Here is a 26,433-nt window from a genome sequence, read left to right on the forward strand (position 1 = left end):
ACACTGTGATGATAATGTAATGAAAAAATAAAAGACAAAACATGCAAACACAAGTGTGTACTCTACGTGTTGCACATATGCACATTACCATTAGTTACATGTCTTTTCCAATTTAAGTTTCAAGACTGAAATAAAGGAAATCCAAGGCAAACTTGAGAAGTAAACGTTTACCTTGTGCCTAATTGCTCGACCGAAGCATCCTTCATAAGCACAATCAGAGTAACTAAGGCACTAAAGACTCATATCTTTCTGCATCCACAAAGCCAAGCTATTAGTGTACCCTCCAAAAAAAACAACTACTCCACACATCAAATCAGTAAGAAAAAAATCATTGATTGAGGCACACAAATGAATTAGTAAAATAAAAAGGACCTGGAGAGGAGTGGAGTGATGATTATATCATCTTTGAGTTGATAGAGTCGAGTCTAAAGGTGAGAACAGAATGATAGGGAACTATACAGCTGAATTGTGAAGGCCCCTGTCATGCTGTCTATGGCCTTATTGGATGAGCCACTCTCAAGGTACTCAGTCTCCATTCAGAGCATGAATCAATGGCTCCTGATTAGATTTGGGGGGGGTTACTATGCTGTTTTTGTTTGTTGTGACATCTTCCCTCGCTTTGTGAGGTCTCCGTGCTCCTGCCTGACAAAGGCACCACCTCCTTCGATGGAAGAAGAGCGAAATGGGGAGACAGGAACTGGGGGAGGGGGATCATTGAGAGGGGCCGTCAAGGCTGTTTCTTGTCTTTCCTTGTTGTGTTACAATCCGCTGAGCTGTTGTGTGCAGGCGCAAATGTTAGCATTTGTGCTTTCATGTATCAATCTTTGTGTGTTTGTGACCATGCGACGGCAACACATTTTGCAGGCATGGAGTGCAATTTGTTAAACATGTATCAGCAGAGAGTGCGTATTTCTGGTCTGAAATGAAACCTGATTAATTTTTTCTCTCTGTGCATCTATTCCTGGATGTTTCTGCTACTATTAGTCCCTATTTTGTTCCTGCCACTCCTCTCTATTCAGCAAAGGAATTAGGAATTGAAAGAACATGACGGAAAAGAAAGACATCTGCAACTGATGAAGGCTCCAAAGTTTCAAACTCGAGTATCCATTATACGAGAAAATGCACGTCAAAATGACATCCTGTCTTGTGTTTGATAGCCACTTCAAACGGTGAAAGTCCAAACTGGAGACTAAGTTGAATGAAAGCACCACATGTCTCACACTTTCACTGCATGAGTCACATGTAAAACCGACTATGTGCTCAGTGGATATTATACTGTAAAATCTTCAGTGAAGGAAATTTATAGTGAGAAATGTTTACCAGAAGCTGTTTGAGAAAATACATCCCACTGCATTCCAGCCAAGCCAAGGCCAAGCCTCACAGCCATCACAAGTAAACTGCCTATGTGATAAGGGGCTGAAAGAATCCGATAAGCTCTAAATCTAAACAGGGCCAAAGCATCTGCCTTAATAATAAATGTGCCATGCTAAAAGGTTACTTGAACTGCCGAATTTAAATTTAATTGAGGCTGTGTGTTGAATAATTAATCGTTTTCCCAGGGAACACAGGCGCGCTGGACAAGCCGATGCCGAGAGCCCAAAGAGACACAGAGAAGGCGAGGGAGAGAAACAAGCAAAGATGGAGGGAACACAGCGAGTAGTGCTGCGCCAGCCCACGCCACCATCCCATGAACCCTGCCAGAGCGCGACCCACCATACAACACAGTCAGGGCATGATGTCATCCACCACACCATCACCCTGGTAACCAGCCTACGTGCGTGTGTTTGTGTGCAGAAGGGAATAAAGAAATCAACCTTTCAACAACTGAGCACAAATAGGAGAGTGTGAAAAAGGGCAAAGCCCGAAAAAAAGAGGGAGGGATCAAAGCGTTAGCTGAGGAAAAAAAAAAAAAAAAAAAAGCACCATGAGATGATGGTCGGGATTTTTGTTGTTATTATTGTTGTTGTTGGGGTACAAAGCCAATATAAAGAGGAGCGTTTAACGTCTGTCTTTAATGTTTGTATCAGTTTGTCCCCCCCTCTCGTTCTCCTCGTTCTCCTCCTCCTCCTCTCCTTCCTCTGTAGGTATTTCAGTTGGAGGCGTCTCCTTAGATCTGTGCCTTTTAATGCTGACTGCCGCAAATCTTTTGAGGCCGACTACAAAAGCAAGCTGGCAGTAAACTTTTCCCCCTGAAGGAGAAAGAGAGGAGTGCTGTTTGGGATAGCTCCACTCTGGGGAATCTCCTCCCCGACACGGGCTGATCTGAAGACGCCACTGCCCCTCCTCTGCCCCAACTGGCCCCTGAACACACACACACACACACACACACACACACACACACACACCTGCAGCAGCAGAAAACCTTGTGTGTGTTTGTCAACTGATTCATCCATGTGGATGAATAAGTGAGGGGGCTTTTATGTATTGTTGTCGCATGTTTATGATGTGCCTCGCTGCATCCATTGCAGCACATTGCATATGTAAACACAATATTGTGCATAATCATATAGTTGTTTTATTGCAACAGTGCTGTCAGGCTGCTGACTGCCCCAGCAGCAGCAGCAGTCTTGGTTTTCTAGGTTTTCTTCCCCCTCTCTCCCTCTCTCTCCCTCTCTCTGTCTCTCTCTCTCTCTCTCTCTCTCTCTCTCTCTCTCTCTCTTCCTCCCATCAGCCCTCACTGGGTATAAGGCAGCTCTCCTCCATTGTTGATCTGACTCTGGGCTCTACATTGCTGAGGTGGCGGATTGTGGCGAAGAGATGCCTCTGTCAGGAACGTGCTTATCCTCTCGCTCTAGCCACCCTCTTATACATAAAATATCAAACATCTGAGGGACAATATGCTGACCTGCTGTGACCTCCACACATGCACAGAAAGGGAACGCACTCACCCACATGAACGCAAGTGCGCACAAACACACACACACACACACACACACACACACACACACACACACACACACACTCTGGAAAACAGAGACACACACACATACACGTGCACAGATGAATGCTGGCATACAGTGACACACACACAAACGCTCAGAGAGCTCAAGTCGGCTCACATCCCCCACTCGTACGTGCCTTGACTTTTTTCCATCACCGCCGCATCCCTCAGATGATGTATTTGCGACATCTGGCGGCGCTCCCTATATTCATGGGTACAGAGATACAACGCGTGTAGGAGGGAGAGAGAGAGAGATAGAGAGAGGGGAGAGAAAAAGAGCCACGGTTGGCAGAACGACTGAGGGAAAGCAAGACAAAAAAAGAGTCGGGTAGAGCGAGGGAAAGGACCCCTAATCAGGGGGACATAGACGGACGGATTCATTGGCAAATATACTATGAGTCGCGCGCCGTAAAGCCGCAAGCACCTCGAATTCCACAGCAAAAGGCTTGGGTACCCCCTAGTGGGCGCCCAGCGGCAATCTGGCCCTTTTGGCGTTGTGGGGGTGTGGCGGTGCTGCGTTGGGCTGCCATGAATCCATAGGGGTCAGAGGTCAGCCTTCTTGAGTTGCAGTGACATCATGACAATGGGACACTTCGAGAGCCTCAGAAACACAAGCTGATCCATTCTGCTGAGGCTAAGGCACCAGGCCCCTCTTTTCCCACACATTCACACCCTCTGCCAGACGGGGAGAGAAGGAGCGAGTGAGAGAGCAGAGCGGTGAATGTGCAGGCCTCACCCCCAGAACCCCCACCCTCCCGCCCCCCATCTCTCTTTCTTTCTCTCCCTCTCTTTCTTTCAGGGGCTAGATTAAAAGCGATGGCTTAATTCTGTCTAATTATCTACCCTTACCCTCTCCATGCTTCCTCCCCCTCTTTTTTTTCCTCCCTCTCCTTATATCTCAGTGTGTGGATACTAATTAGCTGATGTGAATTGTATCTACTATACAAATAGACTGTGCAATTATGTGAAAAAATTATATTCCTGCCTTTTAAAACATTACACATTTGTAACACCAGTGTGAGCTTGAAATGTTTCTTCTCTCCACTGAGGTAGTACAGGAACAATCCAGCAGTGTAACTGTCTTCGCCGTGGACCAATCAACACTATGATACCATGACTGATGATATTCATCACACATTATCAAATTGCTCAGATAATTGCAAGACATAAGGGGAAAGCCTGGTGTAAATGCCCTAAACGCTGAACTGCACTGTCGACTAAACCTACAGCATTACTGCAATCTCAACATTAGAAAAAACATTTGATTCATCACTCTAACTGCATTAGCTCAACAATAAACAATCCATTTTCACTCACACGTTCATTTGCTTTATGTAATGCTACTGCAATCTCTGTGTGTGCGCGTGTTTTGTATGTAAGCGTGTGCGACTGCATGCACGTTACATAAGCAGAAATCACATTAATGAGATCATACACTGGTGTTGAAAGTGCTAATTAGTTGCCGGGCTGAGGGTGAGGAAACTAGGCGAGGATCCTAGTGACTTCAACCATTGTTTCCTAATCCCCTCCACACATTCATAATTCATTCCATCATGGACGGCGATGATACAGCGCTGCTCGTTTTGTCTCTTTTTCTTTCTCTCCGGTTGGGGAGATGATGGTTTTCTTTTTTTCCCCTTCTCTCTTTCCTTCTTGCTGTGAGGTTTCACTGCGATCATAATAAAATGTGCGAGCGAGGGATGTTCGCCTCGGGACCCAGCTGTCGGGCCACTTTGACAGCTTCATTTGTGGTGTCGCTCTTTGATCCTTCCTGTCACTGATATCCAACGCCACTGAACATACATTTGCCCCCCAACCCAAATAAATAAATAAGTACTGAACTGTGCAGTGCAGAGCCAAGTAAGGCGAGGTTTTCTAGCTAGTTGGCTGTTTGCTACATCTGCTGTGAACTAGCTCGCCTCCACCCCCTTTGCTCTCCCTCCACTGCAGCGATGCATCGACACCCCCAGGGCTGATCCCTTTGTAAATGCTCTCTGACACACACCCATCTACCCACATACACACACAAACAAAAACACACACACACACATACACAAAACCCTGCACAGAAATAACAGCAGAATCCCTCCTAACACCAACTCCCTTTGCATATCGTGCATATTCCCAAAGTGCTCCATTACTGCATGCAAGAGTGCAAGAAAGAGAGGTGTCGTTAAGATGTGAAAAGTGAGGTGCAACACTAAACAACAGAAAAACACAGATACACCTGGTATAATTTTCGGGTTAGGTTGCGGTACAGAGAAAAACAGATAGCGGGAGAGAGAGCCGGAGGGGGACTGATTATGATCGGTGCTGTCAAGTCTGAGATGCTGAGATGACAGAGATATCAGCCATATCTGCTCTCAGTGATACAGATACAGAGAGACAGATATCAGCCCACACTGGCCTCCCACTGCATGGACGCAAGCACCTCCAGAGAAAGTGATGAGCCAACAGAATCCAGGGCTGTTACTGTAAGTCAAATGGCACATTTGTGCACTGGAAGTGATATATTCATTAAACTTCCCTTCTTTTCTTTTTTCGTTTACCCTCATAAAACTAATTTTGAAAATGTTAATGGATAATGGACAAAACATTGGCTTTTGGGATGTTATAATACACACATACATGTCGTCAACATAATGAGAAAAAGCTGGTAAAACACTTATTTGAAAGGTTGCAATATGCTGATACTGACCGAATGTGCAAAATGTTCACTGACAATTAATTTTTAATTTAGTTTACGTCCAACTGCTGCTCTTGCTCATAGCACCTAAAGCATGCTTCAGCTTTTTTATGTTAGGATTTAGGCATCCACAGATCTTGGTCAAAGGTGGAGTTAGCACTTCTAGGGAAAGGTTGTTGATACTTGAACTCAGCACCCATTTAAAAGCAGCTGTTTCGTCAGTGCACCTTCAGAAGCTCTGGTAATGTGCCGATGTAATTTACGTTTCATTACTATTATGGTGTAGCCCCATTTCTCAGGCTTGGAAGAGGGAGAGTATGGCCAACCAGGGCTGTGTATGAATACTGGATCTTCTCAACCCAATCACCAGAATAAATGTTCACATTGCACGTTGCTGCAAACCATGGATATGTTTCATATGAGGCAGATATATTGAAACTTTATATTTCTTTACATTTAAATTTTCAGTTTTATGTGGTGACAATGCTGTGGTTTTAGGATAGACCGATACATCGGCCGGCTGATATATCGGGCCGATATTTGAGTTTTTTACTTGTATCGGCATCGGCCGATACGCGCATGGGTTCGCAGATTTATTTTTCCCTGGCACTTTTTTTCATTTGAAAGTATGTGGTTAAGTTGAACAAAGCTGTTGAATCCTACTGTGTACAGTAGTTGTTGTTTTATTTATGCTTCAGCTTAAATATTTGTTTATTTTATAAAGACATTACTGGAAGATTTAAGAGCACTGAACTCTTTTTTATTTGAATGTATAATAATAATAATAATAATAATAATAATCTACCTGCTCTACCTCAACTTTCCATCTTGTTTTAGTATTTTTTACTGTTCAATAAATGTTTCTTATTTTAAACTTATTTGTTATCATTGTGTCATTTTTTTATGTAAATTGAGGGAGCAAAAGCAGTATCGGCCCCAAATATCCGCTCAAGAAAATCGGCAGTCCATAATGGGTCATCGGCTAAGGGTGATGGAAAAAAATTGGTATCGGCATCGGCCCTAAAAAATCCATATCGGTCTATCCCTACTGTGGTTAATGTGTGGCCAGGTTTAGGTACAAAAACCACTTGATTAGGGTTAGGAAAATGTAATGTTGGGCTTAAAATACCCAGTTTGGTCCCTACAAACACCGCTGGACATGTACCAAACTGTCATTAAAAGAACAAACTCTTTTGTTGGTTTCAGACCATGGTCTGCTCCTCGGCAGCAGTCTCGTCTAGGTGCCACCGTCCCTTCCTGCTCATGATGAGAAACCCAGCTCATATACTTGCAATATGTACTGCTTCATATGTATGGAATGCATTCATGTAACACCACACAACCGTGGTTTGCAGAAACGTACAATACCAACATTTTTTCAGCGCACATACAGAATGGATAGCTAGCGGACCATGAGGAGATATTCTTGGAATTTGACAGAAGGTGTATTGGATTAGACTCACGGACTGCACCTTTAAAGTTAGGGATATATCATACACCTTATCTAATACTAAAACAAATTAATGTGAAGCACATGACAGTACGTCCAACATGTAACCATAACCACAGTTTTTCCCTAACCTTAATAAAAGTGATATTGATGCCTAAACTTAACCACACGCACTACTCAGGATGAGAACTCTGTGTATGCCCACCATCCACTACAATATCTACCCTACCTATGAGATGTGTCCTCTGCAAAAGCACATCACTTCCTTCACTAGAATAAAAGTTCTCCATCAACAGAATTCAAGCATTCATTATGTTTCACTTTAATATAACAGACAAAACAAATCAGTAGTAGAAAAACAGGAGACAGGATTGAAGGAGAATGCAACAAGAGATGTGAAAGAGCACACTATGTTGTAAGACTCTGGTGACTGACTGTCCCTTTGGCTCAGTGATGTTCCTTTTCTGAAGTGAAAGACATCAGCCCAATTTGTCCTGCTGCAACCATCAGAACTCTGCCTCTATGCTGCAGCAGTTTATTTTTACACCCTAAAAATGCCTCACTCACAATCTCTTTCATTTGCAGCCGTGCACTAGGATTTAATTGCTTGCAAAATAATGCTGTGTCTTTCCCATTGTTGTTACCAAAATTGCTTCACACACCTTCACTACCATTCAAAAACATTCCGATTTGTTTTCCTAAAATCCACCGTTACAATAATGACAACACACTGAGGAATGACTAACTTTCAACCAAAAGATGCATCATAAATTCATAACTCAACGAGGAGTATTTTTATCCATTGTTACAACTTTTACTTGGCAAGTATTCGAGTTTGTTGGGTCCCAGTAATGCCCGGATTCACATCACATAGACTCAGACAGATATGGACATGGTGTACATATAGGAGAACCTCCTTGAAACGTCTTCACTGTTGGCAGGCTCTGAGATTACTGCAAGCATTTTGACCTCTCCAACAGGCAAGTGGGCATCAAAACTACAGACCCTACAGATACTGTTGGTAGAGGTGGGTAGGCCTTCCAAGGCAGAACACGAGAAGAAAAGAGATGGTAGTGCGGACCAACTTTCACTCAGAATGATTTTTTTTCTTGAGGATCTAACAGTGTGTGTGTGTGTGTGTGTGTGTGTGTGTATGTATGCATCTTTGTGTGACGACAAGATGGGGAAGAGAAAAAGAAAAGACGAGAGCACGAAGGGACTCACCTTGAGAGAAAGTGAGGATGAGAGGGAGGAGGGAGCCGCGCCACCTTTAAACTTCCACTCCTTTGTCAGATGTGTGTAAGTACTTGGATAGAGAGCCGGTGGCGGGCTATATGGAGAGCGCTGGGAGAGGCTCACCTTGAGGGGAAGAGTTAAAACCTCCAACATCCTGACTCCTTTATGAAACTGTGTAATAAGCGGAGAATGGATAGATACCAGTAAGGTGCATATGAAGGATAGTGGAAACAGAAAGGCCGCAGAGTGAGGCTAACCTTGAGAACAGTGAGGGGCAGAGGGAAGGTCTACCACACTGTGATAAGAAGGGCTCTTTCAAAGGGCTGGAGGAGGAACACTCAGACAGGAGGGCTAGGCAGGCTGACTGATTGCAAGGTACAGCCCAAGGGTCACACTCTGACTCAGTGAGGGCAGAGATACTGGACACACACATGCATACACACACATACCGGGCCCACATCCATTCATTCACATACACACACACACACACACACACACACACACACGGATGCTCTATACCCCTCTGACCAGCTCTTCATCATTACAAGTCAAACTCAAGATGAAGAGCAGACAGATTACAAAACAGATGGAGTGATAGGAGGCCAGATAGGAAGAGACAGGACAGGGAGGCTCGACAGTAATCTAAATGTCCTTTCCCATGATTGTCATTGGCATTCTTGTAGACTGGCATGTAGCAGTACAATATGTCAAATAATACCACTCACCGTTCAGTCTGCTGTAAAGGGTAGACCTGTTTCCATAATGTCATAAGGAGAATTTTTTTAAAAAATAAAAGATGCTCCAAGCAAGCCTAGGTTCTGCATCCAAAGAATCCATCAAGATCACTAAATGTCTCCAGTGGCAAATTCAATCAAACCGACTGTTCTTAACAGTCATGACAAAGCAATACAGACGAAAACAAAGATGTTTTTTTTTTCAAGAAATGAAGGAGAGAAAGAATTGATTCCTGCTAAGGCAATTCACCTCAGAGGAAAAATTCCAAAGCTTTCCCTTTATGTTTCAATTTTTTTCTCTTTCCCTCCTTCCCTTTTTCTTTGTCTTCTGTCAAAAACAACTTGGGCTAACATCGCAAGCTGTCACATCAAGGCCATCCCCTGCATCTTACAAAGGGGAGAATTCTGCAGTTGGATGGAGCGGCAAAGCTCTCAGACACCCAACCATCGTTTACACACATGAGGTGTAAAGACTGAAGAGAAAAAAAAGGCTTTTCTATTTGAACCAGAGTTTGTGCCCTGAGGACAAACCCATTATAGCACAGTGAAGGAAGTTTTCCATGCAATAACTGAACAAATAGATATGGATGAAATGCTCGGGGTAGTAGGAGATCTAAATTCCAACCTTTTAAGCTATTTAAAAACAATGTAAGAATTTTAAGCGTTGAGTTTTTTTCTTCTTCTCCCAAGTGATTACAGCATCACATGATTGTTATCCGTCAGAAACAGCACAGTACGTAAGAATGCCTTCCTTATCAACCAACTCTGAACGGAGCTACAATCTAGTTGCAACATGATCATAACCCAGTGCTATAACAGAGTCTTTCATCATGTCTGAGTGGACACACACACACACACACACACACACACACACACACGCTTTCAACATCAGCAGATGCTTTCAACCATTAACATCATAGAAGCCAGATAAGTGTGCCCCCTCTTTTGCAACAACCACTGGGGAGGTGAGAGGCCTTGTAGTCAACATGCTGAAAGACTACTCAGTGATCAAAGACTGAGAAAAACATGACCCATGATGGTTTCTCTGAGAAGATAGGAGAGAGGGGGAGCCAGAGCAGGTAAAAGGAGACCGAGTTGAAAGAAACATAGAGTAAAAATCCGCAAAGATGGGGGAAACACAGAGTGGGAGGCAAGGGGAAGGGAGAGTGCAAGCACACACTTACCATTTGCCACGGATAAACAGCCTACCTGGTCGCCACAGTTACAGTTTATGCTGACCTTGCTGTCTTAGATTACAATTAGGGTTGAGCATCATGAATTTGTTTGGATTTGGTTTTAAAAGTCATTTTGTTAAAGGTATGCTATGCAGGATTGCTGGTTACTGTTTGCGAACACACTCACCGGCAAAAGTTAAAGTAAAAGCCAATCCCAGAATTGCCTCACTATATGACTGCTGCTTACAGTCTGGTGCCTGGTTGCTACGTTTTTATGAAGCCTGATCTCACTTGAGCGCCATGGGAGCACACACCCATAAATGTCCTGACAACAGGAAATGGCAGAGGGCAGAGTCTCAATAGAAAAATGCACCTTGGCGATGACTGATGATTGACAGGGATTACTTTTCTATCAGTCTATATGTCGTTTTTAGGGAAATTCTGCATGTTTTATCTTAAAAAATATGCTTTTTTAATATGGGTGAATGGTTAGAGTGTGAACTGCCCAGATCCCTAAAGTTGTGTCTCCTTGAGAACTAAAGCTAGTGCCGTAGTTGAGTATATCTGCATTTAGAGTATTAATATTTGGCCAATAACACTGACTCTAAGATGTTGGAAAGACTCTCAAACTCCCAAACTGAAAATGTGGAGGGAAAAAAATGATGGCAATAGTTGCATGTGAAAAGATGTTGGGAAGATTATATGGTTGAAGAGCAAGAGGACAGCTTCAGTGGGTATATATCCCAAGGGAGCAACCTAACTCAAGAATGCCATGGTTTGGTACAGCATATCTGTAATTGCTGTACTAATGCCCACCACATTATTATAAACTTATAGCTGTTTTTCTTATATCAGTGTCTGTTTGGTTACCTCCCTGTGTGTTTGTGATTGTTAGTCTGTGTTTGTTATTGGATATTCTTATTGGAATTCAATAGAACTTTGGATTATGAAAAGAATGAGCTGTTTAGTTCCTGAAAATTAAGTTTAGACCTTCTGTACTTCTATCTGCATCACAGGTTCAACATGTGTCAGTGTACGTGTTTAATCGAGTTAAGGCGGGTACTGTTGCACTGAAAAGTGTAGCAAAGTTTGCATAAACCGGTAGTGTTGCAGAAAAATATAAACACTGGGTGAAAATGACGCCATGGAAAAGAGGAAGTTTGTTGCAAGAATGCACCAGTCACATAGCCTGGAAATCCAGACCCAAATCTAGAAAGATTTAGGGTCTGGCCATGAGTAATGCAAATGGCCCAACTCGAGGGGCGGCACCAAGCATGCATTTAAAAATATCACTGTATGCAATTGGATAACACTAGGACCAATCAGAACAATACTTAGCGCTTAGCTACCAGCGGAGCTAACTGGTACTGTAGATTAGACTCTTGCCGTATCCGGTCGGCAAAACAGCAAAACTGTCCTTCTTGCAGAGGAAAGACTCGAGCGCTGTCTTCTGTTCCTCTTTTAGAGAAAAAGCCAAGTCTAACTCATTCATTGTAGCGGCCAAAGCCGTTTCAAACAACTGGTGTTCATCCGTAGCCATCTTGCAATGTTTACTGACTGATTCCGGACTTTGTCGTCGCAGCGCTGTCGCCATCTGTCTAGCTCGCCTCTGGCCCACCTATATCAGTACACCGATGTGATTGGTGCAGCTTGGTTTCATGGGCATAGGTAATGAGCATCATTACTGATTGCCAGAGTGACTCGCTGAGCAAATTCAAATTGTGCTCTCGCGAGAACTCTGGACTTCCAGGGTACCAGTCATAGGCATAATGCCTTGTTAGCTAATGCTGGTTCATCCAACTGTCATTACTCGTCTTGAGCATGGTATCTTGTAATTTATATATGTCAAATGGCTTAATCTTCTAAAAAATAACAATCTTACTTATGTATTTATTTATATTGCCGACTCACATAATACTGTAAGCTCAAATTGCAATTGAAGGAAAAAACATTTAAATGTTAGGAATCAATAAGCACAATGTAAATCTGAATGAATACCCAGCCCTTACAGTAACTGTAATCTTCAATATCTATGGGGTCTAAGGCAGTGAAGCCATGTAAAAGAAATACTGATGAGAGCCAGTGAAGAGGAAGAGGAAAGGAAGAGGAAGAGGAAGAGGAGAGGAGAGGAGAGGAGGAAAACAGAGGGTTGATTCCAGCCGGCTGTCTATAGATTTGTCAAGACAAGTGTCGAGACAAGTGCACCTCTGTGCTTACCTGTAATGGCACAGGGGCAGGAGGGCGGGACCGGCTATTTCAATTCAGCCAAAGCGTGTCTGAGTACGTCTAAGTGTTAGTGTGTGTGTGTGTGTGTGTGTGTGTGTGTGTGTGTGTGTGATTGCGTGTGTGTATTCGTCTGTGAGACAAGACAAAGAAAGAGAGAGGGAGTGATGAAGAAAAGCAAAGAAAAAGTGGAAACAAGTGTAGAGAGAGCTCCTGGACGAAAGGTGGAGGCGCAGAGTACAAAGATGACCGCATTAGAATATGAATCCAAGGCCCCGGGCACTCTTGGCACTTAAAGAGCCCCTAAAGTCAAGTGTCAACTATTATGTGTCATCAGTGGTGACACAGGGTCACAGAGCAGGACGGATGAGGTCAGCAACGGTGCTCACCCTCTCTCTCAACATGCACCATTAAACAGTCCCACAGTGTGCAAAAAGGACTGGCTGTCATTTGGGTGGAAAATAGGCTTTGCAGTGACAAGAACATCTATCCAGCTTTTTACAGAGGATTTTCTTGTACAGGATGAGACACTGTCTCTGATATTCAATTAGGTGAACAGAGTCAATATTTGCATAGACACATTCAGCTAATGATACGATATTTTACATAATATGCCACATGTGCATTAAAGGCGGTAACACTCACAGATGTACCTCATTTCCTCCGATTAACTATCAAACAGGTACAAATAAAACACACAGGCAACATGCTGAATGTATAAAATGCTTCAGTTGTTTGCTGCTAAACCAGCTCTGTAATTACCTGAAGGATGTTTTAATTGTCGCATGTTCTACTCTTAATATTACTCAACGCTTTAGCAGCCCTCCAAGTGAGATTGATTGGATAAATCACTCGGAATTATGGGAAAACAGGAGGCCTGCCAATCAGCGATGTGTGAGAGAGTTTGTGTGCTTTCGGCATGTGTGTGGCTGGGGACGTGCCAGCACATGAGCACATGTACATGTTTGTTCGGATGTGTGCGTATCACTGTGTGTGTGTATGTGTGAAAGTATATAGGGCTGACAGCTGGGCTTGTTCAAAAGGCTTACCGAGCATTCTGCCTGTTTGGGAAGCAACAAGCGCACAGTCTATCTGAACAGGGATCTAAAACCTGTGTCAACAGCATAGTACAACTGGTGTAAACAGCCACTGAGTCAACATGCTATCATTCACATACCAATGGTGAAGCAGCTCTGATTTATTTTAGTGTAATATGCTGTCGTATTAGAGATAAAAAAGATCACAAAAAAGACAACTGTGTTCGTCACAGCTCAAAAAGAAAGAGTTAATAAAGACCAACCCTCCAGAGAGTTCGGAGAGACAGTGTTTCCCTGTGCTCAGTGCTGGTATGTGCAGGTACTGTGTTTGCCGTTCCTTCATGTGTGTGTATCGGATGCCAACAAGTGTACGCGAGTATGACACCACACTGTGTGTGTATGTGCAGACATGTGTGTCAGTCCATCAGCATGTCGGCGTCACAGCCCTTCACTAAGTCCCAGATTAACAGTGACAGGCAGAGATCCCTCTAATTATCTCTTCCTGGACCACATGCAAATGGCAGAGCCGCGCGGAGTGCAGCGATTGGCTGGGGCAGCCTGGGTGCTGCCGATGGGCTAATGAGCCTGGCGACAGGATACAACCTCGTGATGTACCACCAAAACAAACCCTCACCGTCACACTCGTCCACACAGGAGAGCATACACACACACACACACACACACACACACACTTTATAATTTAGGCATTTAGCTGGTGCCCTTTTTAAGAGTGACTTTTGCAAAAATACATGAACATGATATTTGGCAGATACAAAAATTGAGCTCTTTTCGCAACTCCTGTGTTACAAAAGAGGATCAGCACACACACAAATATACAAACACACATTAACATTTGCAGTTGTCTGTGTGTGTGTTATTACTCATTCAGTCATTAGCGATATCAACACTGCCACTACTACTGTATAACTGATATGCAGCACAGCTCTCCTTGACTGCAGTATTGACTCAGTAAACAAAAATGTCTTATTAGTTTTTTCAATTCAACACTGGGTTCTCCAGTATAATCCTTCAATACACTCATCAAACAATCAAACATTCTGCGAGCTAGGAGCGTGACTCAGTGTCACCTCCAGAGGGTCTGAATAAAGATGGCACATGGAATAGAATAGTAAGAAAATGATGGACTGGAACAGACGGTCACAGTCTGGCTCTTGACAATGGACTGCTGCAGTCAGCTAAAAAGTCAACTCAGTAAATCAGCAGGAAACATGGCAACAGCGTCAAACAGTCCACCGCATCTTGAACTGAGTCCCAGTCCATCTTAACTGGTTGACAAAACTGGTTCCAGGGGCAAAATATGGAATTATTTTGCTGACAGAGCTGACAAAAAACAAATGCCCAGTGGGCCTGCTAGAATTTCTAAGCAAAAGCAAAAGTTTCTACAAAGTTCCTAAAGTCAGGTGTGGTGACAAAATACCTAAAGGTAACCAGTGTGGCAACTTAGCAAAGCATCACAGTGAACATTTTTCTGTTTGACGAGGTATTCAGTGATATTGCATTTTAAGATAGATATTAATACTACTTTACAAGGCTGAAATCATAAATCACAGCCCATAATTTCACTTAATGTAATGTGGCAAGGCTAAATTGGTATTGGTATTATTGTGACACATCATTTTAAGTAGGCTGTACAAGACACGATAGACAGAATTCATCTATTCACTTCAATGTCGACATGGCTGTCATTATTGTTTTGCTTCTCATCTTCACACTGAAAAAAACAACAACAAAAAAAAGGTGTTAAATAAGCCATAAAGTTGCTGAATCATGGCTCATTTCATATTTATAAAAACCTGGTTTAAATAGCTGCTCATAAGGTCTGTGTAGCAAAAAGGGATCTTGCAAGAGAGTAGTTTAGCTTTGTGAGGCTCCAACTGCACTGGTGTCATCCTCAAAATTCTGGCATAAAAACAACAGAAATTCCTCCCATAAACCACTATTACACACACTGAAAACAAAAGCATAGCTTTGAATTGCTGTGTGGAGCACTGTCTTTATATTTGTACCATTAAAATACCCCAGTGTATTTGGAGAGCCTTGGGACTTGCCATTTTTAATCAGGAAACGGGGGGCTTTGTTTTGTCCCTGTTCCATCCAGCATTTCTCTCCATCCTTGGAGGGCTTTGCAGTAGATTAAGTGGTATTTTCATTTAGCTCTGGTGTTACAGAGTGTCTCCAACTATTTATCCATCCAAGGTTGGAAGTTGGAACAATCACAGAGGTTGCTATTTATGTTATGAAATTAACTGAAATCACAATATCTGTGAAAAAGAGGTCAGGTGAAAACTGCAGGAAGTTCACAATACACGAGGGGATAACCAGATAATCCTGTTGAGAAGCTTCCTTGTGGCATAAGCACTGTGCACCGACAATCCTGTCACTGAATGGTGATATTATTGTAACTATTGTGAACAATTCAAACCCTTTGGGAGAGGAGATTGCAGCATTGAAATGGTTAGAATGTGATATGTGATATAATAACCAGAAAAGGATGGGACAACTCATTTACACATGGCTGCATTTCCATGAAAGAGGCATCTGACTCCTAAATGTACCTCTGAATGCTCTGTGCAGTGGAAATGACAGGTGAAAAGGTTTGTACTGTGTCAGCATTTACACTTAGAGCTGGACACTATGAACAGTATGTATTGACTTGACAATCACATCTACAGCGGCCCCCCCAGTGGCCCCTCTGGCGAAAATAACTGGAGGCTGACATTAGTGAATTTAAGAAGCTGTGATGCTCATTTTTTAAGCTAGCTTGGAGAGAGTGGTATCACCTGAAACTAGACAACGTTAGGTATCCATTAGCAACCATCTCAGCATTGCTTGTCGGAAAGGGGGGTAAATAATGCTCCATAGTTAGGCTAAATTTTGGCGAGGGAAGAACTAGCATGGCCAATTTCAAAGGAGTCCCTTGAACTCTCACCTCAAGATATTTGAATGAAAGTTGGTTTATACCCACAAGTCTCCCCTAAACTTGAGAAGACTTGTTTCTTACAATCTACGCACTCTTTCAAATTAAAGCTGTATATTTGTCCTTTTAAGGATTGATTTCTGATTTTTTTGTGTTTGTGTCATGCACACTTACATGTGCCCAACCCTCATTGGTTTACAAGACACCATTGCAATGATATTGCAGTAACAATCAAAAGATAAATGTTATTTAATTATTCAGTCCAGAAACAGAACACTCCGCCTTCTCTTCCAGGCCTGGCAAAGAAGTTCAGCCACAAAAAAGTTCCCTTTCCTAAACAAAACTCAAATTTTTATGATCATCCAACCAAAATAAATCAACATAGATAGAGGTCATCTCATGGAAAAGTACATTCCTTATGTATTCATATACAGGACAATAAAACAAGAAGTGAACCTCATTCACAGCTTCACCTAAATTACACAACAAACAAATTCTGTCTTCCTCTGGGGTGGCGTTAAACCTTCCAGTTTCTAAGGCTAATGGCAACGTTCCTGAGCGCAACTGTGCACACGGAGATATTTGTCCTTTGTTTAGACTATACTTCACGTAAGGTTCCACACTGTAGCTATTCTATATGAGACAATAAGTTCGTAGTTTCTCTAGACATGCAAAACATTTCACTCCAGATCTTCTAAATGTCACAAAGTAACCTGTTCTGGAAAATAAATGCCAAATTGTTAAAATGAAATAAGGATTTCAACTCATTAACCCAGGGATGACAGTGGGAGGTGTCCCAGTTAAAAATCTTTTTAGTGAGTCTCTGATCCGACATCTTCACAGGTCTATTCCGAAGTGGAAGTATTTGACATTTATGCCTGATGTTTGGGAAAAGGACAACCAGCCTATCTAAAGAAAAATAATTGCCTAATATGTATAAAATATGTCATAACAGGATTGTTTTGGAACTCAAAATGTTAACTGTAGCAGTATTAGTCTATGAACAGCAGTTAACTGTAAAATAAGAAAACAAGGTATCAGTACGTAATTCGTTACGGTAACTCTCCATAATGACATAGCTTTCAACTAGCCAATGAAATTTGGTTATGGCTTTTGGTTTTGGCGTGCTACCCCAAGATATGCAGTGGCCCCATCTGGCCACTTCAATGAAAAACTTCAGGGGGCTCCACTGCATATCCAGTGTTTAAAGTTAACAAAATACTTTTTTTAAATCAACTTTTGACCAATGCAAAATCATTGTGCCTATATCAACTTTCATGGGAAAATAAATTAAGATTTGTTAAGGTTACAAGAGAATCTAGATAGTCAAGGTTGGATAAAAAGATGTTTAACTATGTTGCACCACTAAGTACTGTCTGCTGTAACCAAAGAGAACAGAGCAATGTGCAATAATGACTGATGTCTTGTGTCCCTACAATGGTTTGACCATGACCACTCTCTGAGAAGATAGATTTGCCTCGACCCTCCAGATCGTTTTTAGAGGGACAAGACAAATATTTCAGATGTATCACACTGAGGTGTCATGCTGGAGGTGAGAGGAGGTAAAGGGAGACTGAGAGATAAATACAATAGAGGGGGAAGAGAGAGAGGGAGAGAGGGGGGAGAGGGAAAAGTGCGGCCGGCCTGCCTGCCTGCCTGGCTGACAGTTGACTCTGTTGGATGTGACTTTCACAGTCTGCTGGCGGTTTGTGTGGAAGCCATCACATCTGTGACTGGCCGTTTGATTAATGAGCCTCTCAGCTTGTCTGTGCAGTTTGAGGAGGGGCCACGGCCTTATCCCAGGCATCACTGATTTATTCGCCTTTGGAGCAAACCTCCAAATATCACACACACTGAAATATAAGAGCGAACATTCACACGCATGCAGGCAGACACATGTGCGCCCTCCACGATATGCATACAGTATACAAGTTGGTGCAGTGCAGATGCGTACGCACGCAGGCAGGCAGGCAGGCAGGCAGGCAGGCTTGGAAACATGCGCACAAGCTCGTCCCTCTCCTCCGCCACCTGCTTACGGCTAATGAAAACCTCAATGTGTCAGTGCTGTCCAGGGGTAGCGAAGACAAAACACACCATGTATAACCAAGCAGACAAAAGATGTATTCTGTCTCCACCAACACAAACTCCCATCCCTAGCTGTCAGTCAGCGGAGGGGACACACACAAGGGGATCGACGAGAGAAGAAAGAAGCCCTTCCTCAATGACACATCACACTCTCCTGATTTTCAAAAGTGACAAGTCTTTTGAATTTCTGGCCTCGCAAGACGAAGAGCCTGATGATGGCTTGAGAGCGTTTCTTCTTGTTTCTTTGGCAGCGGCAGCCATGAAATGTCACTCTGGCTAACCTTGAAGCTCTTTTCTCCTGTGTTGTTTAATGCTTCCAAGACTAGGGCAACCAACTGCTCAAAATGGTACGGTAACATCGCAGATAAAGATAAACGATTCTAGAAATACTTCCAGGTACATAAATGTGCATTAGCGTGTGCATAACCTCACACAGGCATGCTCATGTAGCTCACACACACACACACACACACACACACACACACACAAAGCCCCACCAACCGCAAGCACGCACTCCCTCATTCCCTGAAGCGTAAAGTAAGACCATTAATCCAGACACACTGAGATCCAGCTTCTCCCCAGGTTGATCAGCGTCCGTGGAGGAAGACGAACATTCTGACATATTTGTTTTTATTTTATTCCCTGAGAAAAAAGGCCCACCATATGGCAGAGCCCAGGAACAGATGGCGATTGCCCACTTCCTGAAAGCACAAGCGTCTATCGCTGCAATTTAAGGAGCCGCTCAAGCAAGAGAATGCCACAGACTGGCATTTTTCCACAAACTGCTATTGTTATGGACCTGAGGGGTAACAGCAACAATGAGACAATGCAGAGGAAATGCTTTAGTGTTCAGTAGTTACAGTGTAGCTTACCATATAAAGCTACCAAATCTATGGGTCAATGCTGCTAGTGCTCTCTTACTGTCAATGTGTGAAATAAAATCGCGCTTACTCGGAACATTAGCCGTAAAAAAAAGATAGCGCAAGTCACAGCATATCTAAGTTTAAATTTACTGGTCGCCCATGTATGTGTTGTCACATGCTGGTTGTAGAAAATGGGACCTGGAGCAGTGGACCAGTGTTGTAGATGTAAGCATGAATGTCCTTGGATGATATTAGGTCTTTATGATGGAGTGGAAGAGCCGCCCTGTGACACATGAAGCTTCATCTCTCATACTTGGTTACCCCTTATCAACCAGGTCAAAGGACCTTCTCTGACATACCGACACAAGGAAAGTGTCTCAAAAAGTCACCTTGGCAGATGAAGCTTAAAATGTGACTTTCGTCCGTGGCAATACTCCTTACTTTTCTTTACTTTTCCTGGATAGAAAAGGAAAAATGACAGCAAAGACTACAGTTTATTAAGGCCTTGTAACACAATGAGAGTTGACATAAGAAAAGAGAAGGGCCAGCATTGCTGCCATTAATTCCAAACTACATAGTGGTTGTGTTGCTTTTCACTGTTTCATACAAAGGTACTGTATGCTGTGACAGAGTTACAAGCGTTTGCCAAATAAAAGAGGATTTCAAAGGCTAACCAAGGACAAAGCAGCAGAGTTATCCATAGATCACGAGTTGAAGAGAAACTATTCCATATCAGTTGAGTCACTTAGCACTTTGACTCCGCGCCTCTGCAACAAATGACGGCTCATAACTTGAAGTCAAAGAGGGAGGCAATGTGGACACATTTCAATCCGTAGATCATGCCAATTAACACAAAGCCATTGGTGCGCAATTTGTTCAAGGTGAAACGTCAAGCATGGCATTTGGCATTTCATAAAAGGAGCCTTGCTTAAAAGCTGCTAGAAACTCATAATAAAGCAACTGAGTGAATACACATCAAGAGGGTTAATATAAATCGGAAATGTGCCATAGTCCTTGAGCTTTGATTACTGTATGATTATAATGATATTTCTGCAGTACACCTCATTCATAAGTCAACTGTGCAACGGTATATGTCAAAGTTTATAGGCTAAGTGACATGATTTGAGTGTAGAAAGATGGTGTTAAGATAATGAAGATGGGATAAATGTGTAAGAGGCCAGGAAACAGAACAACTAGACAACTAGTTGGCCTCACGGTCTGTTAGTCCATTACCTATTTATCAATCTATTTTCAAGACCTGCTATTTTTCAAAAAAAAGAAAAGGAAAAAAAAAAAGCCAACAGGTCAGTCCACTGGTTCCAAACCTTTTTTTCCTTAAAAGACTCCTTCTCTATCATTGAGTAAAGTGACGACCACTGAGTAAGTGACATATTTTATGGATATTATATATCATATTCCATGCATAACAATACCACTGCAGAGCAACTGATACAATGCACAATTAACTCAAATAGTGGTCGCAATAACTGCAGGAAGTTTGTGTAAAAAAAGCTATTGGCTGAATTTGAGCAGATTGAGCTGAATATTGTATCTGAGATGAGTTTTCCTGATATTTTTAGGATTTAATAAAAAATACAATTCCCTGTCTTATTATCCGTTTTATATTTTTAACAATCATACATTTCTAATAGGCTTCTTTTTTTGGCAAATTCAAGTTTTTTTTTCTCACTAATGCTTGGCCATTGTTCTCCTAGCCTTTTATTTGTTTTAACTAGGTACTTTTATAATGCAGGATGAGGCTGTTTAGTAGAAAGTAAAGGCTTGGAATGTGGCTTGTGTTCAGGTCTTCACTGTGCCCTTATCCTGTGAGATTCTATTTTATTTTCTTATGCTTATATCATCATTATTATCATTATATGTTTATCTTGAATAATAATTGCAAAAACAATAAAAAAAACCAACAACAATTTCATTTAGTTTTTTTTCACAGAAATGAATGAAATGCTGAGATACTGCCTTCCTGTATAATTTTTTTAAAAGTTTTCTTTTGCTAAGTGGGCTAGTCAACCTTCTCAACACTCAGTCAAAATACCTTTCAGCCTGTCAATAATCTAATCTTATCAATGAACAATTCCACCACTTCTTACATCCATTGCACCAATCAGTCAGTACCTATCCAAGACAGTGAGTCCACCAGGTAGTCAGCCCTTTACCCAGCAAACAAGAAGACTAAAAAGTTAGCCCACCCACTATTCCTCCATCTATCCATTCAAACTTCCAGACTGCCAGGAAGCCAGGTCAGCCAGTCAGCCAGTCAACCCTGGGGGTCCTGGGGTAGTATTAATCAGTCTGGTTTCTGCTGAAAAGCTCAATCTGCAGATGATGGATGAGCCATCGTGTTGAGGGAACTGAAGTGACAGGTGACAAAGAAGGACACACACACCTGTATAAATCCACTCTCCCTCCTGTCTGGCTACACCGTCAAGGTAGCAGGGTGAAAGTGTATGTGCGTGCGTTTATGTGTGTGCAGCGTGCAAGTGTCTCAGCATGTGTCCTGCTCTGCTAATGAAGTCATCTGAGCAGTGATTTAACAGCCCTGGTGTAAAAGCCTACCGCCCTTAACTCATAGCCTTGCTCCATTAGAATGTGATATAAACTCTGGGCACAATAACTGTCCTGCCACTGTAACAATATATAGGAGGCCAATGGGCCACACTGCTAACTCACATAGTCAAGGGAGTGAAAAAAAATATATTGGCTGTGTACAGGGAAGGAAGTCATTCAAGGAGACTAAAACTCGTAAGACAGAAAATACAGAACATCACAAGGTCACAATGATAGGTGTATTTGTACAGTATGAGACAGCGTCATTACTATTAAGATTGTCAAGAGTGTAAGATTATATCCTCCGGTTTGTCCAGCAACTGGAGGGAGCAAAAGAGTAATTGTTGTGAAGCCTCTGTGAAAACAGCCGAGGGCACTTCAGTCTGCGGTTATGCAGAAAGCGTTATCCTTATCTGCACTAACAAATGGATCAGTGGATCCGACATCAGTGCGCTTATCCCGTGAATGGTCTTCTATAGCTTGAGAGATATTTTTGAGTCGGAGATGGATCTGAGGAAAACTTTGACAGCTTACATGTCGCCAGCCGTGAAACTAACTTCCTGCTCTGTGCGAGCGTCTCAGGCAGAACCAAAGCCATTCTCCAAATCCTCCATGAAATCTGCTCCTCTGGCCCAACAAAGAGAGGCTAATGAGGCAAATGGCAGAATCTCAGACACTTTGATACTGTGAGATTAGGGTGAATTATATAACCTTTACCCCCCTCCCACTCCCATCCTTCCTCATACGTTTTGGTGGCGTGTCAGTATTGACTGCTCTCTCTCCCTCTCTGTGTCACTCACAATCTCAAACTGCATCCAATCTCTCTCTCTTTTTTTTCTCTCTCTCTCTTCCTATCTGACTTCATATCCACTTCATTCAGTTTCTATTCATGTATGCCCCAACACTAATTTGGCTCAGTCAAGCAATGACAGTATCTGTTTTAACATGCAACAAAGCAGCATATAAGGGGAGGAAGAATGGAGAGTGTGTATGTGTGTGTGTGGGAAGAGGGGGTAGAGGCACAGAGGCGACAAAGCTCGTCACAGCACAGCACAGCACAGAGCCGCGTACTTCACCCTTATTAGACCTGTGTCCTTGGCAGATGCAGAGCTTGCCCTTTGTTAGCAAGGTGTGTGTGTGTTACAATGGCGGTGATTTAGAATGGATTGGGCGTAGGCGTGGAGACAAGGTGCAGTAGCCCCATGGCTCCTTGATAGCTGGCAGCGTGACAGCTGTGAATGGAGAACAGGGAACAGCCTGAAGTATTGCCATCTAATATGTGTCACATACCTGCATAAATATTTATGCCCATTGCAGAGCAAAACAGGAGAGGAGGGGGGGATGGGACAGGGGTGGCGGACTTGGGCAAAAAACTCTTCAATCAGGTGACACACAGCTAGTCGCTCTTTTTCTTCTCTAACTACTTTTCTGGTTGTTTCAAGGCCTCAGACGTACCCAATGAGCAGGTGCACCTCAATTACAGAAATCTGCAAACATTTTGTCCACGCAGACAGTTGGTCACACGTGCATGAACAAGGACAGGATTCCATGATTCAACACACACACAGCATATTACAGCACTCCAAAAAATTTCCAAAGACTTATTTCCACAGCCTCCATTGTGGGAGCCACAGGAGCCCTTGGCCTTTGAACAAAGTGGAAGTTTGAACCTCTGATGAAGAGCAGCAAGGCTATATGATCCCCGATGACTGGAGCTTATGCCGAAGTTCAGTCAAAAGGGAATTTTGGGGTTGGAGGGAAACTTGCCTCAGGAGTCCCAGGTGAACGCCGCATTTTGTACAGGTAAAGACACTACTGATGCAGCACACGCCTCTGTGGAGCGGGGCTTTTATTTCATGAAAAGACTGCTCGGAAAACAAAAAACACCTGTGAGGATCATAATAAAAACATGGAAGCACAAAAAAAGACACTCACACTTGCGTTTGCATGTGCGCGCACACCGCTGTCAGTGAACATGTGTATGCGTAACGAGTGAAATTAGTGTTTTACCTGTTGGCCAGCAGAGTTTTGAAGGTGACCTGACTCATGCCCTGATAGGCTGGCAGCAGCCTCGGCCAGTCCCATGCCCAGTCGACCACTGCACTCTGTTGATGTATGAGGATAGCGTATTGTTAGTTATTAATCAGGGTTAATACCATCAGTGCATTACCGCTCCAGCTGGGACCCACTAACAAAGGAGGAGGGGGGTCCCCAGCGCAGGCTACCGACACCAGGCGATCAATCATGTCCGCACAAGAAGGTTTTTATTCCAATAAGACAGCAATTAATTTATAAATCCATTTGGGGGGATGTAGCCATCATTTATAGAAAGATAAATCAATTTTGGGAGGGAGTCGTTACTCTTGTGACTGCTCTGCTTTTTTTTTTTTTCTTACCATCTTCAATGGCACCCCGCCAACCCCCCCCCCCACTCCTTTTCTCTCTCCATCTCTCTCTCTCTCTCTCTCTCTCTCTCTCTCTCTCTCTCTCTCTCTCGCTCTTTTTTTGTAAACACACACACGCACACGCGTACACACAAACACGCTTGGCACTAGCACCATATTGGGAAAGCAAATAAAAATCAGATTGCTTTGATTGCCAAAATGTCACTCTTAACTCCAGGCTGAGTTTTATTGACAAAAGGAGGAGAACTCCACTCGTTCCCTCCATCCATCCATCCCCCCTCTGCTCCTTCCTCGTAGGTGATTGATGGATGTAACTTTTTTTTCTCCCCCCCCTCCCTCCCTCCACCCTCCATTTTATTTGACAAACAACACAGGCACCTGAAGCGGAGAAGGCATTTTAATCATTCTCTTAATAGGGTGTTTCTATGCAAAGCTATGCAGCCTCCTGTGATAAGCCAAAAACAGGCCAAGTCTTAGGATTAAAACGTGTCTGTTCTTGAAAAACAATGGCGGCAACACAGCTACATTACAAGGGATGTAATGTGTGTATAAATACATCTAATCCATTTTAAAAAAGTTAAAAAAGGACACACGCAAGCCTGTCTTGAGGAAATACTAGCTTTTGTTGATTGTTTTCTGTGATATCAGCGGGATTTCCCTTGATAGTAGTAGGGAAATGAGGGGGAAAGCTGACAGCTCTCACATCGAGCTAAAACTACCTGTAGCTAGACTTATCCCCTTTATCGGGGGAAAAAAAAATCTAACAATTAACTGAACATCACGGTGGCACTCCTGGGAGTAAGTTTGGGGTAAGAGGGTATACGGTTCAAAGCCCCAAAGAAGTGCACTTTAAGACTGCACTCTCCTTTAACATTACTCATTCTTTCATGAAAAAGGATTCTTCTCTCATCTGTTCACCTTTTCAGTGTTCTTTTCTTCCTGCCAGCCTAACTCCTGCTTGGAAAAAGGCAGCGACCTATGGAGAATAGGAGAGCCGAGCCCCAGAAAGACCTGACAACTTCAGAGATTGCCACAGTATCCAGTTCGCTAGAGACTCAAACAGCTCCTAACCTTCAACATTAAGCTTCTGGCCTTGGGAGAAAGTTAAAACGACAACACCCTGTACATCACAAGTACACCCACACAGTACAAAGTCTGAGGACATGAAGAAGCTCCAATAATCACTAGAATATCAAAGACATTTTATGGAGCTAAAATAAATAATAAATACATGATTGTGCTGCCAAAATAATCTATGATAATAACCTTAAAAATGCTTGACAAACCTGATCCAGCTTCTTCTTGCCAATGTGGTCAAATTGGTGGAGAGGGTTGAAGCCGGCTGTGTGTGCATGACTCTCAGAGCCAGGGTCAAAGTTGACCAATTCAGGAGGATTACTGGGCGAGTTTGCGCCTCCACTTAGTTTAGACATCAATAGTTCCTGAATCCAAGACGGAAAGGAAAAGAGAGGGTAAAAACACAAGAGAGACAGAAAGTAGAATGGTTGAAAAAGACATATTATGACTGACAGAAAATACTCTGTTTGGAAAAGGGCTGACAAACTAAGACCAACAGAGAAAGGCCAAAAAGTTATTTACAAGAAAAACTAAACTTCCTCAGACTGAAAGAGCAATAGAACACACTCAAGGACATTCAGCATACTGACATTGGCAGCATTTTTCAAATACTGCATTTTCATTTTTCATTTGTGATAATGATAATGCACTTTGAATTTTACTAAGTGAATCAACAGACAGGTTCAGACAGGTTTTTATACTGTACTTCTTTCCAATAGAGCAGAGTGATGTGCAGAACTCTCTATCCACGTATTCCCCTATTGATCAGCCTCACAAAAGTATAATTAATGAAAGACGTTCAGGAACAGAGCAGCGAAAACACAGAATATACAGTTTATAACACTGTAGAGAAGCAGAAGGGTTTTCAGGACAACAGTACACTTTCCACTTATGTCTCTGCAACCTTTGCTGCGGTTGCTTCACACAGGTGTCTTGCAAGATGTACAGTATAACGTAATGAGTGTGTGTACGTCTCTATAAGTGTGTGTGTGTGTGTGCATGGGCATCCTGGTGTGAA

General features: G+C 42.8%; 1 protein-coding gene across 2 annotated transcripts in view; it reads right to left on the minus strand.

Moving 5' to 3' along the window:
* The window catches only part of kiaa0825 (KIAA0825 ortholog), a 132,505-nt gene that overhangs the window by 49,336 nt on the left and 56,736 nt on the right, over positions 1 to 26,433 (minus strand). For both annotated transcript variants that reach the window (XM_033618475.2, XM_078170797.1), the window contains exons 21-22: positions 25,625 to 25,780; positions 23,944 to 24,038 (exon numbers count right to left, since the gene is read on the minus strand). In XM_033618475.2, the coding sequence (XP_033474366.1) occupies positions 23,944 to 24,038; positions 25,625 to 25,780 (251 nt within the window). The remainder of the gene's footprint in view (positions 1 to 23,943; positions 24,039 to 25,624; positions 25,781 to 26,433) is intronic.

The sequence above is a fragment of the Epinephelus lanceolatus genome, chromosome 9, assembly GCF_041903045.1.
Source record: "Epinephelus lanceolatus isolate andai-2023 chromosome 9, ASM4190304v1, whole genome shotgun sequence".
NCBI lineage: Eukaryota > Metazoa > Chordata > Actinopteri > Perciformes > Serranidae > Epinephelus > Epinephelus lanceolatus.